The sequence below is a fragment of the Cupressus sempervirens genome, chromosome 4, assembly GCF_028749045.1.
Source record: "Cupressus sempervirens isolate cs-2001-9-10 chromosome 4, ASM2874904v1, whole genome shotgun sequence".
NCBI classification, from domain to species: Eukaryota; Viridiplantae; Streptophyta; class Pinopsida; order Cupressales; family Cupressaceae; genus Cupressus; species Cupressus sempervirens.
In genome coordinates, this window is record NC_143121.1 from 98,680,489 (window position 1) to 98,696,341 (window position 15,853).

The 15,853-nt window shown below is 29.6% G+C and overlaps 1 protein-coding gene across 1 annotated transcript; it reads right to left on the reverse strand.

Moving 5' to 3' along the window:
* Positions 1-11,082: 11,082 nt before the first annotated feature.
* LOC149560118 (geraniol 8-hydroxylase-like) lies at positions 11,083-14,110 on the reverse strand. The gene is made up of 2 exons (XM_089823546.1): positions 13,069-14,110; positions 11,083-11,856 (listed from the first exon to the last, which is right to left on the reverse strand). The coding sequence occupies exons 1-2, from the start codon at positions 13,966-13,968 to the stop codon at positions 11,242-11,244; spliced, it is 1,515 nt and encodes a 504-aa protein (XP_089679672.1). The 5' UTR covers positions 13,969-14,110; the 3' UTR covers positions 11,083-11,241.
* Between the last annotated feature and the right edge of the window lie 1,743 nt (positions 14,111-15,853).

Consider the following 15,853-nt stretch of genomic DNA (forward strand, 5'->3'; position numbering starts at 1 on the left):
CCTATATCTTTCTCGGCACCTAAAGATTGCTCGACACTTGATCTTCACTTGGCACTTGAAGGTTTCTCAGCACTTGATCTTCACTCGGTACACATTGAAGTTGAACTTTCTCGGCTTCAACTAAGAATCTATTTGGCACTAACTAGGACTTAGTTAATCCTTACATCATGTGTACTATTTCATCAATGTACTATTTCATCAATGGCTTAGCTAATCCTTATACTTCATTACAACATCATAACTTCAACCTTTCTCTAGGTACTCTAGTTACATCTTATTGATTGCCACCTCCTTTTCAATCAACCAATTGAGAGTATTTGGATCACTAAAGCAATTGTCATTTCTACAAATAGCAAGTTTGACAGCAATGACAAAACAATGATTGAAACATTCTTTAGCAGATCCATTTCTCTTCATTCGTGATCTTTTCAATCATTTCCAATAGAAAGAAGCTATGAAGTACTGATATTTAAAAATACAAGGCAGTTACAGTTTCACAAGGGCATGTAATTAGTGAAGAAAATCTGTCTTGAAACCATAAAGAATGGAAAAGGCACAGCTCAACATAAAGATAGAAGGCTAGACAGGGTGGCAAAATAATTCAAAGACATTGGGCCATGTGACAAGGTCTGAGGATTTACTATATATGACTTGATGATATATCTAATTTAGCATGTTAAGAACAAAGGAAAGTAGCTCATTAATGGTGAATTGATCCTTTTGATTGACCACAACTACTTGTTGATATTCTCCATTCCCAATAAATATAGTTTTATTCCTCCTACTGATTTCTTATCCATCTACCTAGGTAGAATAATGATGGTTTTTGTTTCTCTCTTCTTAGGGATCAAATTGGTATGAAAGATATGATTTCCTACATTTTGATGTGTATCTTAATTAAATCTTCACTTATTTTGCAGTGATCATTCTCTGTGACTTTAATGGTAGTACTTGAGCTTTTCCTTAGGAAATAAGTTTTTTGAGTTATACTTGAACTCTATAAAAGGTAGTTGTAAATATTTGTAAAGGGTTCTTCCTTTTTCTATCATGTCTACTTGTAGTAGCCTTGTGATTTGCAACTATATTCTTCCTTTCCATTAATTAAAAATGTCCTTTCTTTACCTCTCCTTGCCATTCATGATGTGTGCATGTCTTTTTCCTTGTTCTAGCTATTTCTCTATAGGTTTTGAATCTTTTGTGTCAGGTCAAATCTGTGATGATTGATGTATTGTGAATATGTCTTTTTATTCAGTTCTTGATCAACTTTAAACCTAGATATGATTCTATGGGGTGTAGAATAGAATTAAGATCTGTGTATAGGGGCTTTTCATTTATGTGTTGTGCATCCCTGACAGAGTTTTGACAATTCAATCTAGGTTCATCACCCCATTTAGATTAGATTAGGTAGTTTTTTTTTTTCTTGCATCTCCTTCTCCCTTTTCCTTCAAAGTGTAGTTAGGTGCATCCTGATTGTAAGGCAGCTGGCATTCTTTGGAGATTCAACCTTAAAGCACAATTTTCACACTTGGAAGTTTTTTCCATGTTACATGAGCTCACTTGAGGGTCATACCTAAAGAAAGGGTGCATAATTTTGTGTCAACAAGTTTATTTCCAAATAGTTTTGTGGAGGGAATTAGATTCATAGTTTTTAATATTATTCAGTAACTAAAAATTTGACTTAAATAATTATGAAAATTTATCAAATATTATTCCAAATAATTACTAAAAATTATAATGTTGGACCTCATCTATTTCTACACATTTCATTAGTTTACTTCATTTTCAAATTCTAAACAATACTACTAGTTTTATGTCATTGAAGATGAGTAGTTATACTTTTGTTAGCCTTGTCCTTTGTAAAAGGGTGATACGGGTTTGTGATTTTAGCCTTACATAACTACATATTCATAACTGACCAAGTATCTCAAATATAAACAATTCCTTTCTCAGAAGAAAACATTGGAAGATAGCTATTTTCAAATTTGGTAACAATAAATAAGCCATTTTGAAATTACTAAAGCATTAAAAATTGTATAATCGCTTTACATCTCAAATTAATCTTTTATGGAGATGAAATATATGTAGACTAGCAACATACTTGAAGCTTGAGAAAGACTTCCTTTACCTTGTTGTACAAGATATATTTGTTGTTGGGTTTTCCCTCTTTATTAAAAAATTAGAAGTCATTGGGAAGCTCTTATAAAAAATTCAAAATAAACCATTGGAGTTCCATTAATTAGTAGATGTCTTATAATAAAAAATTGTATAGAAAAAAAGTCATTTTAGTAGACACACTTTCTATGTAGATTATTATAATCAAAATAATCATTGAACTAGGCCAATAATCATATGAAACCCCAAATTTAGATGTGATAAACAACTTCAAGTGAAATATCAAAAAAGGAGCACCATGATGATGGTAAGGTTTGTCAAGAAAAAGAAACATAGAAATGAGATACCATTCTTCCCTTTTTGGAGATGACCTAACCAAAAATTATAATTACTTTGAGATCCACCATACAAAGATGTCAAGTATCACCATCAAGACCAAGTTAAGTGCCCTTTTGGCAATGTGAATACAAGTGGAATAGGCATATGTATATTCTTAAAATGTTAAATTCTCTATTTGATGCACAAAATCAAAATTGAAATAGGAATAAATTAGGAATACATATTTGAATTTTGGCCCAAAAATGAGCATTTTCTATTCAACCTAAATAGGTGGAATTGGAATATGTATTCCTATTCCAATTTTATTTATTTTAGAAAACATAAATTTTTGGGTCGATGAATTCCCCATCAAATTCTAGCTAAACCAAACAAGAATAGAAATACATACCCACATTTTTAATCCTAGAATAAGTATTCCTATTTCCATATTTTTATTCCCATAGCCAAATGTACCCCAAGTGCTTTGATGAATTACATTGACTTAACCCATGTGTAATAAAGGATATGCAATAAATGACCTCAACAAATCCTACACTCCCAATATTTAATGGTCACCTTTACATTGACATTTCAACTACCACATTAGAGGTGATTTTGCATCAAGTGAAATTTTTTATCCAACAAATGACAACAATAATATCGATTTTATTAAACTTAATGATCCTTATGATGAATTGTCAAATTCTAAAGTCACCTCTTCTAGGTAGTAGGTTTCAAGCTATCCTCCATGTAGTTGGAAAGAGGGTGATCTTCTATGAAATTGATTTTTTCTAAATTATAAGTGTAATCTTATTTTTTCTTATACTTTTTCTTATTGAAAACTAATCTCATTTCCTTTTTTGGATATTCAAAAGACTTCATGTGTAACATTATATGAATGTATATTCTTAGATTTTGTACAAACTATGAATTTTGATTTGTTAAGTCAAGTTGATCACCAACTTTTATATGTTAGAATACTAGAAATATTGTATAAAATATTCTAACAACTCCATTTTAGAAAAATTGTGATTTTTTAGGTTTTATGTAAAAGAACCTCTTAAGAAAGAAAGACACTCATGATGGAATGAAAAGTGAGCTTTTTTATTTGATAAATTAAAGAAGGATTTTTTTCGAAGTACTAATTAAAAGGGTACCTACTCATCTCTTATCATTTTCATCCTACTGACATTGGTCCTCTAGATCTTCTAAAGTTTTTTCCTTCATTCCTATTACCTATAAAAAAAACTATTAGTCAATTTTTTAATAAGAAAATCTAGTCTTGAAATTTTATGATATTTTAAATTAATTCAAAGAGTAGGTTCTCTCTCTCTCTCTCTCTCTCTCTCTCTCTCTCTCTCTCTCTCTCTCTCTCTCTCTCTCTCTCTCTCTCTCTCTCTCTCTCTCTGTGCGTGTGTGTGTGTGTGTGTGTGTGTGTGTGTGTGTGTGTGTGTGTGTTGGTTTCTCTGTTCAGAAGATTATAATTAAAAATCTTGAACACTACGAAACATTTAATGGATAATTGGAAAAAAACAAAAAAAAAATACCACTTCAACAATTATGAGTGACAATAAGAAGTTTGAAGAATATATAATATATTAGCATTAAGAAAGTATAAACATAACAAAAATAATTAGAAGAAAGTGTAATTGAATTACATATATTTGAGAAGACTTTACTTTTCAAATTATAAAAGGCTCTCTAATTACTACATATAAATTAGATACAATTTTAAATTATCAATTTAGAAGTTCACTTGATCTAAAATGGAGACAGCTAACAAAACATTAAAATAATTCTATTTTTCTATGCAAATTTCTACCCTCCTTGATTAATTAAATCCACTTATTTTCTAAATGTCATATAACAATATATGGGTGGTGTGATTTTCTTGTGCTTCACTCATATGTTTGGATTAATATGTGATTTTCATTTCAATTGAAAAAATTATAAGTTGTTTATAATTTTATTACATATATTATTTATGCAAGGTCAAGCTAATTAATTGCATATGTTGGCATAGAATGATTGCACAAACAATGTTGTTTGCAAGGAGAAGAATATGCAATTAAGAATATTCTAATTTTGTTTGCAGTATTGTGCAACTTTTTTGATTTGTATGGATTGTTAAAATGGTGTTTTCATTTTCATGGATTGATATTAATTGAATCATTAATCAATTGACAAAGAAATTTGGCCTATTATAAATATTTAGAAATTTTAATAATACTATAGTGATTGCTTTGAACTTTACCATATGATCAATATTTAGAATATATTTTTTCCTACATACTTTTGAATCAGTTATTATAAAGTTAACATTATTTATTTTAATGAATAAAAATAACACAAATATGAGCACAAGAAAACAAAACAAATGCAATAGAATGAAATAGCCAAAACTATTGGCCCAAAGTCCCACACTAATCAACACAAGCTTTAAAAAGAAAATGCAACACATTGAAGATAATTAAGGACCTGTTTGGTTGCTAGCATAGGAATAGAAAATTAGAATGGGAATGGAAATGGGCAACGAGAATAGAAAAGGGCAATTCCAATCGTGTTTGGTTCCCTTGGAATTTGACTGGGAATATGTTAATCCATTGTTTGATTGTACAAAAATGGAATAGGAATAAGGTTAAGTTTTGTATTTTTAAAAACATTTTCCTTAATTTTTTTTTTTATAAAAAATTTGGTTAATTTATTTTCATTTTTATTTTATTCATTGAAGTTAATGAGAAATATAATTTATTTCATTTTTTTGAAAAAAAAAAAGATAAAATTAAAAAAATAGTTCTAAAAATTAAAATTAAATTAAATTAAAAATTTTAAAAAAAAAAAAAACTAATTTTTTTTTTAAATAAAAAAATTCAAAAAAATTCAAAAAAAAATAAAAATGGAAAATCAGATTGGGAATAGAAATGGCATGTTCCAATAACAAATATTTTTTGGCATAGACATATACTCATTTGAGGGGCAAAATTGGAATATGTCTTCCTATTCCCAATTCTGATTGAGCCTACCAAACAGTGAATATAGAACATATTCTAATTTTCTTTTCCTATTCCACTACTATTCTAGCAACCAGATGGGCCCTAAAAGTTTCAGTGTGCCACATTGTCATGGCACAACATAGCCAATTAGAAACCCAAATCACACCTTCAACAATGTCAATTTAGCTGCAGCCTCTCTTCCCAAGGTTGTGGAGCATAAACACATGCATTTTCAGCCACCAAAAAAGACATTCATTTAGCCTTCCGTAGGAACATGAGGCCAGGAAGAAAGGTAAAGCATAAAATCTTGAGTTTGTCTGACCATATTGATGAGTTTTTTATTTTGAATTTTATCACTTTAATATGTCATTATTATGATAGTGAGTGTCATTGTTATTTTGAGCTTCGGTATTTTGATTATTGTTATCCTTAATATTTTGTTCTAATAGAACAATAGAACAATGTAGTTTATTGGAAATTTTATGTAGAGTGCAATTAAATATATTTTTATTTATATGATTTAAAGAATACAATTAATAAAATTAAAAGGAATTTATAAAAGTACAAAAATATTATGATACAAATTAGAATGTCAAATTTATAGTGATGGTCATTCTTACTTTTTCTGGATTCTCAATTGTTAATGTCAAAACTCAAGGCCTCATGATCTATTTTTCATAAATTTGTGAAGTCATTGGTGGGCCATGATGTTGTTTACATGATAAAGACTGCAATGGAAAAATGTTTGACTCAAATCAATTATGCCTCTACTTATAGAAATGCAATCATAACTTAAATAAGATCTTTAAAATGAGAAGATATTCAAGTGCACCACTATGTTCATGTTGTGTGTGTGTAAGAGAGTGAGAAGAGGGGGGGAAGGGGGAGGTCAGCGAATGGGAGTGAGGGATACACAAACACACACACACACACACACACACACACACACACACACACACATGTATATATATACATCTATATATATATATACATGTATATATATATACACATGTATAGATATAAATATACATATATACATATATATATATATATATATATGTATATAGATATATATATATATATATATATATATATATATATATATCAATATACATATACATATATATATATACATCTTTACATATACATACATATATGTGTATATATATATGTATGTATATACATACATACATTCATATGCATATGTATATATATACATATACATAAGTATACATATACATATAAATATATATATACACATATATATATGTATATATACACATTTGTAAATGTGTATATGTATATACATATATATATATAGATATACATATATACACATATAAATATATACATATACATATATATATATATAAATGTATATGTATATATGTATATGTATATATATACATATACATATATACAAATATATATATATACATATATGTATATATATGTATAATTTTATATATATATATATCTATGTATATATATGTATATATATGTATATACATATATGTATATACATATATATACATATATATATATACATAGATATATATATATATATATACATATATATACATATATACATATATGTATATATATACATATATATACATATATACATATATGTATATATATATACATATATATACATATATACATATATATACATATATGTATATATATATACATACATAGACATAAATATAAAGGAGAGGGAACAAAGATAATATGGTAGAGATATGTATTTTGTAATATACAGAGGGAAATAGATCAAGATATAAAAAATAGTGAAAAAAAAATTGTGAAAATAGGTATTGAATGAAATAAAAGGAGCATAAAGGAAGGGAGAGATGAAGAGAGGGACAGATAAATATAGGGAAAAATGTGGGTATAAAGAAATAAATAAATAGAGTGATATACATAATTGAAATATAGGCTAGTAGAAAAATATAAGGAGACATGTATATATGTACATGTATATAAGGAAATATAGAGAGGAGGAAGAGAGATAGAGTGAATTTGAGAGATACATAAATGGTACAATATAGATGGACTTAAAATGGATAGGTATAGGTCGAGATAATAAAATCTAGATAAAGGGAGGGATGTATATATACCCCACATTGTCTCTCGGGGGGAAGATAGACACATGGGGTTTGAGATAGACTAGAAGAAACATTGTGTGTGTGTGTGTGTGTGTGTGTGTGTTTTGAAGATAGAGGAGAAGTGGGTAAATATAAGAGAAGGGATTGATGGGGGTAGAAGGTTGAGATAGGGACATAAAGAGGGATATATGGATATATAGGGATGTAACAGTGATAGAATAGGGTTATAAATGGGAGAAGAGATATATATAACTTGCAAAATAGAGTAACTATAAGGTTTTTTTTTTTTTTTTTTTTTTGTGTGTGTGTGTGTGTGTGTGTGTGTGTGTGTGTGTGTGAGAGAGAGAGAGAGAGAGAGAGAGAGAGAGTGTGTGTGTGTGTGTGTGTGAGAGAGAGAGAGAGAGGTTTTATTATTGTTTTAGATGCTTTAGCTAGAAAATAATCTACAAGTAATACAATGTGACAAAAATAGCTAGGCACCAAGTTCACATTACATTAACATCTAGGAAGCATTAGAATGTAATGGTAAAGGAAAAAATTAATTTAGCAATAAACATATGGAAATTTGATGGATTTAGTTTCATTAGACTAAATACTTACATGTACCAAATTAATCTTGCAATTACCAAAAGTTATATAGAGAGAGATGTACAGAGAGCGGATATATAGGGCTAGATAAGGATGGACATATGACACGGGAAAGATTGAGGGAGAGACAAGAGAAAAAATATGGAGGTGTGTCTTGGATATGGAGGTAGGACAAGAAGATTGAGATAAATATTTATATAGAGTGAGATGAATAAGTGAAAAATAGAAAGAACGATAGAAATAGACCATGAGATAAATATAGAGATATAGGTAGATGCATAAGGAGACATAGAGAGTGAGATACTTAGGATAAGAATTAGAAAAGGATGTAGATGATCAAATAGATTGAAATGGAGATATAGGGATATAGAGATAAGGAGAGGAAAATATAAAAAATGAAACAAGCATTTAGTTCACCTTCCAAACCTATTTGACATAGCTATATTTGCACACTAAGGTGTGATTGCTAGTTTTAGTTATTATAGTGAGAAATTCTAGAGTGGCTTTATAGTAGCATTTGGAGTCCAAATAAAAGTGGCAAATTGTCTTTTTCTGTAATGAAAATTGCCAAACTTGTTCTATTAGTGAAAAAGAAATGATACAATGTGATAATTATCCTTTATAATATTTATTCTTTGAATTTTCTTGATTAGAAAAAAAAAAAGACTTGCTAGTTGTATGGAATAAATTATGCATATCTTATTTTGGAAGATAACTATTTTGTATCAAATTTACCTTTAATCTTCATCGTACAATGTATTATCCCACCATTATTTTGCTTTAATTAGTGTATGAAATGCACTCATACCATATGCAAATTTTCCAATAATAAATTGTATTATCTTCAATATTAAAAAATCATATTGAACTATAGTACATAAGGTAATGGATGAGTAACCAAACTAAATAATTCAACTCAACTTGAGTGAATGGTGATATATAGTTGTTCTTGCTTATATAGAAAAGACAATAAGAGTCCTAGTTGAGGATACAACTTATCAGTGGTAGAATTTTGGTAAATAAATTACTATATGACTAAAACGTTTAGTCACAGGACTAAAAAGATTACTCACATGACTAAAAGTGATCAAATTTAGTAATATTTTGCAATTTATAAGTACAAGTGACTAGATAATTGAGCAATTCGGTCATCATGTAAAATCACAAGTTTAGATAAAGATAAGTGACTAAATAAAGGGTCAAATAAATCACTAGGAATTTGGTTAGTAATGTTTAGTCACCCTCATGCAACCCCTTCCTAAGAGACCAATTTGGCTGCCAAGTTTCTTAGTCTACCAAAAATACATAGTGCTAGAATGCCCTTGAAGTAGGATATAATTGATGCTACCCTTTTTTTGTCTTAGAATTTTGTAGAAATATCCCTATTATCATAAATATTTATAAATGTATCTCCTACTTCTATGTAATAATAACATTAAGTAAAGTGATGTATAAAAAAAAATAACGTTAATTAATGTCATACATTCAAAAACTTAAAGGAACATGCCCTTTTATTTATTTTTAAATAAAAATTATATGTCTATTAGAACCCTTAATTAAAAAATCACCTATCAAATGTTTTTCTTTTTCTATATAGTTTTCACACACACACACACACACACACACACACACACACACAAACATACATGTGTGTGTGTGTGTGTGTGTGTGTGTGTGTGTGTGTGTGTGTGTGTGTAAAGTGAGAGTCACCACACTATGACACTATGTGATGCATTATTAGGATGTAAGAGAGACAAAGTGGAAACTAATAGATCAAAAAATTAGAAATTACGACTAGAAAGAAGGGAGAAGATAGGGAAGGATACATAAGGTAGACACACAAAGAACAAGACTGACAAGACCTAAACCCAAAAAAGATGAAAAAAATGGTTTAAAATAATGAAAAACCCCAAGAAAAATAAAAATAAAAAATAAATCTATCGAAGAAAAAAAGAAACAAACAAAATAAGAAAGACAATAATCTAAAATGAGAGAAATATAAAATAATATCAACAAATATAGGCAAAAGTAACCATTTTAAAGATTATAAACAATAATAAGGAAAATGCTTAAACATTAAAATTGCACAACAAATGAGAATAATTAGGAGAAACAAGAAAATGAAAAAAAGTAAGTAGAAGAATAAGAGAGTCCACAACAATGAAAATAAGGAGAGGACTCTAAAAATCAAAATAAAATAATACAAAAAAGAAAGAAAATAAATTAACCAAGAAGAAAAAATAATTTAAAAGTTCAATTTTGAAAACAAATATACCAATAAATATCAAATGCACGTCTAAAATAAAAAATTAAAAGCAGGTAATATACATATAATTATTAAAAATCTATTATTACAAAACTAATATATAATCGAGGTATATAATTTACATGATATATTTTATTTAACTTGAATACAGAATATAAAAGATTTTGAAAAAATGCAATCATGATTAAAACAACTTAGGTCGATAATCAATATATGTGCAATATCAATGTATTCCAATAAATTCAAATATGCATCCCTTTGAATATAGGTAGATGCCTCAATTCCTTCAATAATAATTATACAATATCATAGATAAATAATTATATTAATACTAATGCGAAATACACTAGAAATATGTCAATATAATATTACTTATCAAAGTTATTATAGAGAGTTTCAAGCATCCTGAAAATGATATCTAAAGAAGTTTTTTAGATGGATATATTTAAGATATCAATACTAGTTTAAAATATTTTTGAATTGCTTATATGTCCAAACATCATTAAAACACAGACACAATTTGTAACATGCATCGTGAATAGCAAAAACCTAACATCATTTTTTGTTTCAATAATTCTAACATTTTATTTAAATTCATATTTTATAAATAAAAACTTACAATATAAATGATCCACTAAAATTTTGAACTTAGTGGATACCACACAACACCACTTATATGTACCTAAAAACTGACAATATAAATAATCCACTAATCCACTAGAAATTTGAACTTAGTGGATACCACACAACACCACTTATATGTACCTAGTATTACAGATATGCACTATCCAAAGCAAATATTAAACGTTCCTCCCGAAAACAACATCAAAGAAATGTGAGCCAGGCAAGTAGACTAGAAGTTGAGACCATCTCTTACAGTAGGAACGGCTACAAGTGGCACAGCTTTTTGCAGAAATATCCCGAGTCTCTCAGACATATCAATAGCTCCCTCATTGTCCATAGGAATGGTCCAAGTGAAAGCTTGTAGCAATGATCCCACCACCAAATGAATCAGTCTGTGTGCCAGTGGAAGCCCAATGCATATCCTTCGTCCTGCTCCAAATGGTACCAATTCAAAATCTTGGCCTTTATAATCAATGCTGAACTCAGAAAATCTATCTGGGTCAAAATTTAAGGGATCTTTCCACGCACTGGGATCTCTCCCAATGGCCCATACATTCACAAGGACTTGCATATTCTTTGGAACCAAATACCCATTCATCTCACATGACATATCCGTTCTTCTAAAAATGAATGGGGCTAGAGGGTGTAATCTAAACACTTCTTTCACTACTGCTCGAAGGTATGGAAGTTTTTCTACGTCTGCCTCTTCCATTCTTCTATCCACACCAACAACATTATCCAGCTCTGTTTGGGCCCTTTTCACCATTGCTGGATTTCTCAGAAGCTCTGCCATTGTCCACTCAATTGTTGCTGAAATTGTGTCGATCCCTGCAATAAACATGTCCTGACCAAAACAAGATTTGGGAAGTGTAAATAATAGTGGCGACTTATAGAAAAACAAAATTGAGAAGAAAGTAAGTATTTTGTACTATTAAATGGAAAAAGATCTTGAATGATATAAATATAGTAGACTTATGATGTACGCTTTTGACTTGTCGAAGTTTCCCATAAAATCATATGTTCTAAGGCATCAACTCTTCTCAAACTCTGTGTCCTGGTCCATACAGTTTATAAAGTTTTATTGTTCAGAAGAAGAAAACCAAATTGATATGGGATAAATTGGAATATTTTTTTTTTTTTATATGAATAGTCCTTTTCAATTAATAAAATTTATTAAGATTACAATTCACAAAAAAGGGGCCGGGGGATACAGGATCACCCCGCGAATGAGTTCAAACGGCCAAAGTTGGAATACTTTCTTGTTAAATACTCTTTTTTATTTTTATAAGGGTGCACATAAATTGCAATATTTTATTAAAAAAATAGTGGTTCCTAATTTTTATGGTTAGATATAAGTAGTAATATTTTGTGGAAAAATAGAGCCTTAGATTTGTTGAGGCTGCAATTCTAAATGAGTAGAAAAAGTGTCGGAGTAGAAATTGTCACACAACTTGTTCTTCTGTTTCTACTATCTGTCAATCCAATTCTTAATTTCTTCCTGTTTTTTATTATTTAATATTTATATTCTCTTAATTGAAACCACCAACTTGTATTTAATTTTGGTAACTTTGATGATTATTCTTAAAATGAACCACCAAATCCATCGAACTATGGCTTATTATCCTAAACTATCTATATGAGGCCTACTATATAATATACTAAAAAGCTCTGACATGTGAAGTAAAACCTTTTAGGTAGTTTAGAGATAGACTAAATAATTTAAAGATTGCAATACTGATCTTTTGTTATTTCTGGATTGAATGTGAAATTTTTTACATAGATGTTTAGAATTATACCCCATGATCTATCATATTCAAGATGTATGAATTATCATATTCAAAATGTATGAATACATTAAATAAAGAAGAAAATAAGAAATATGCACTCCTCTTTATACATTATTTTGACTTAATAAGTAATCTACTAGTATGATCCTAAAATCTTATATGCACTTAAAAAAGCATAATTATACACTTGAAACGCACTTTTAAAAAAAGCGTAATTATACACCTGAGATTTTCCTTCAGATCAAACTATTATAACGAATATGGCTTACCATCATTAGTGCTTTGATGTTCTCCAGAGTAAGTTGTGTGTCATCTTCTCTCAAATTCAACAGGACATCAAGAAAATCCTTCACTTCATTACCTTTGAGCTGTAAACCAACTCTTTGCGCTAGTTTCTCCTCAATGAGTTTATTGAACATGTTATCAAAGCGGTGGGCCAAACTGTTGGCTTTAGCGTTCAGTCCCTGAAGATCAAATCTCGCCAGAAAAGGAAAAAAGTCGGATAAATTTGGAAGCCCTAGCAATTTGAGAACTTCTCGTATCGTGCTTCTAAACTCTGCAGCTTGAGCAGAGCCTGTTTCAAACAACTTTTTGCCACAAATAATCTTTCCCATTATGCTAAGAGAAATCATAAACGTTCTTTCCCCTATATTGATACTATTTCCCTGTTTACTATCCTCCATGAGCTCATCAATAGTCCTAAACACCTCATCTCTTCTCAAAAGCTGTAGGGCATCAAGTCTTTTGGCACTAAAGATCTCTGTGTTGCAGATCTTTCTAAGCAAACGCCACTGAGAGCCACAAGGACTCCATATTAGACTTGTGCCTTGGTAGGAAAGAATACTTGCAGCCATATTGACTGTCCTGCTTGAAATGTAATCGCTCCTCAGTACTTCTCTTGCCACGGATGGAGATGAAACAATAATTTTTTTCTGAACACCCAATTTTATGCTCATGAGAGGCCCATATTTCTGTGCAAGGTGGAAAAGAGATTGGTGGGGTTTGTCCCCAACCTGAAAAATATTTCCGATGATTGGCCATCCAGAAGGACCTGGTGGTAAGGGTAATGATAAACTCCTCTGACTCTTCTTCTTCAGGAAAATGGTGAATATCAGAAGGAGAACTCCTGCAGCTAAGGAGTATGATGATACAACAGTGATTGGATCCATGATTATCTAGTATCAGAAAAGTTTTCAGTGAACTTGTGCTCATGTGAGCCAGAAAGCTTGCAATGAACTTGTGCGCTCAAATGGCTATAAAGGCATTCAATTAATGCGCCATTTACCCTTCAAGAGATGTACCCGGACCCCTAAATTTTAAACTCTACATCGTTGACATTTATAAAATAAAAAATATTACCGTGCACGTCTTTCATATCCAATAAAACCAAAAAAATATTATCTTATCTTTAAAGATCGTTGAATTGTGGGCAACCATAAAAATGGAAGAAAATATTATCTTATCTTAAAAGATTAGAATAAAAAAACTTCTAAAAGGATATAATGAATTATTGGAATTTTAGATTTCTTTTAGTGGTTTATATGTAATGTTTTATTAATCAACCATCTATTTATTTAGTTGGCTCTTGATTGTGGTTCTTGTTTTTATTATAGTGGAAAATTCTAGAAGGGTTATATAGTAGTCTCCAAGGAAATATAAATGTCATTTTGTCTTGTTTTGTGATAAAAATTATTCAAAATGTGTTCTATTGGTGAAGAAGAAATGATACAATGTGACAATTATCATGTTGTAATAATGATTCTTTGAATTTTCTTAATTGGAAATAATATATTCCATCTTTGAACTGTAAATGATAATGCTTATCTAGAAGTTGTCTCAACAAGTTATGCTTTAGACTATGAACAAACAACAATCATTAGTATTAGTTCTACAAAAAAGTGTTATAGAACCATTTCTCCTCATCAAACAAGGAGTACTGTCACAAAATATGACAACACCACCATCATACTTTTTCAACTCAACAAACTTATCTTTGTTACCCCTAATTTTATAAGGACACCCACTATCTATAATCCATTATGATATTTCCTCAGCATGTGAACTTAAAGATTTATCTTCTTTAACATGACTTCCATCTTTAATAGAAATAATTTCTATTTCATTTTCATCATCACTATCCTCAAAATCAACATCACGTTCATCTTCGCTATCATAGTAATGTTTTATACAAACTCTAGTAAGACATCTAGATGAAAAATGACCAAGATTTTGACAACAATAACAAATTATAAGTAATTTTCCCTCAAAATTACCCTTCCCTCTATGGTCTCCTTTTTCAATCAAGGCCTCAAGGTCATCCATATTCCTTCTTCTTCCTCTAACATTGTCCAATACTAAGCATATTCCCCAAGCTTTGAACTAGATTGACTAGTCCTGACAATCTTGTTTAGTTCTTTTTAATCAACATGAATAATATCCTTAAATGAAAACTCAATGATTCATAAATCATATTTAAATCTAGATGTTTCAAAGTCTCATAACTTACCATTCAACATCTCTATATTGAATCTTTGAATGAGAGGAATAACTGAACCCAAATATCATTAATCTTGTCCTTGAGGAAAAATGTTGATCAGGGGGCAAAACTACATGGTGGGGATTGTACCCACTAGATGTTTTACTAATAAGAATGTGATTTTCTTATGATTCCATGCAACATATTTATTCTTATTATCTTGATTAAAGAACCTTGAACCCTTTTTAAAATGTTCCCAACCTAGTAGGAGTTGTTGATAATAAAAGGCTCACTTCCCAAGCACACTTCCCAAAAGATGAAAGATGGATCTTTCTTGATAAAAAATCCAATAAAATTGTACTCCCTGATCAATAACTCAATTATAGAAATAGTTCCTTCGAAGTCAAGTAGCATTGATAAATTTCACTCATACTACTTCTCAAAGTATCTAACAATATTTCATCTCTTCTATTATAAATAAACATTAAGGATCACATACAACTCATCCTTCAACATATTAAAAATGAGGGAGTTAAATTTCTTTTACATCCATTACAATCTAGCAATCATCCTGACCT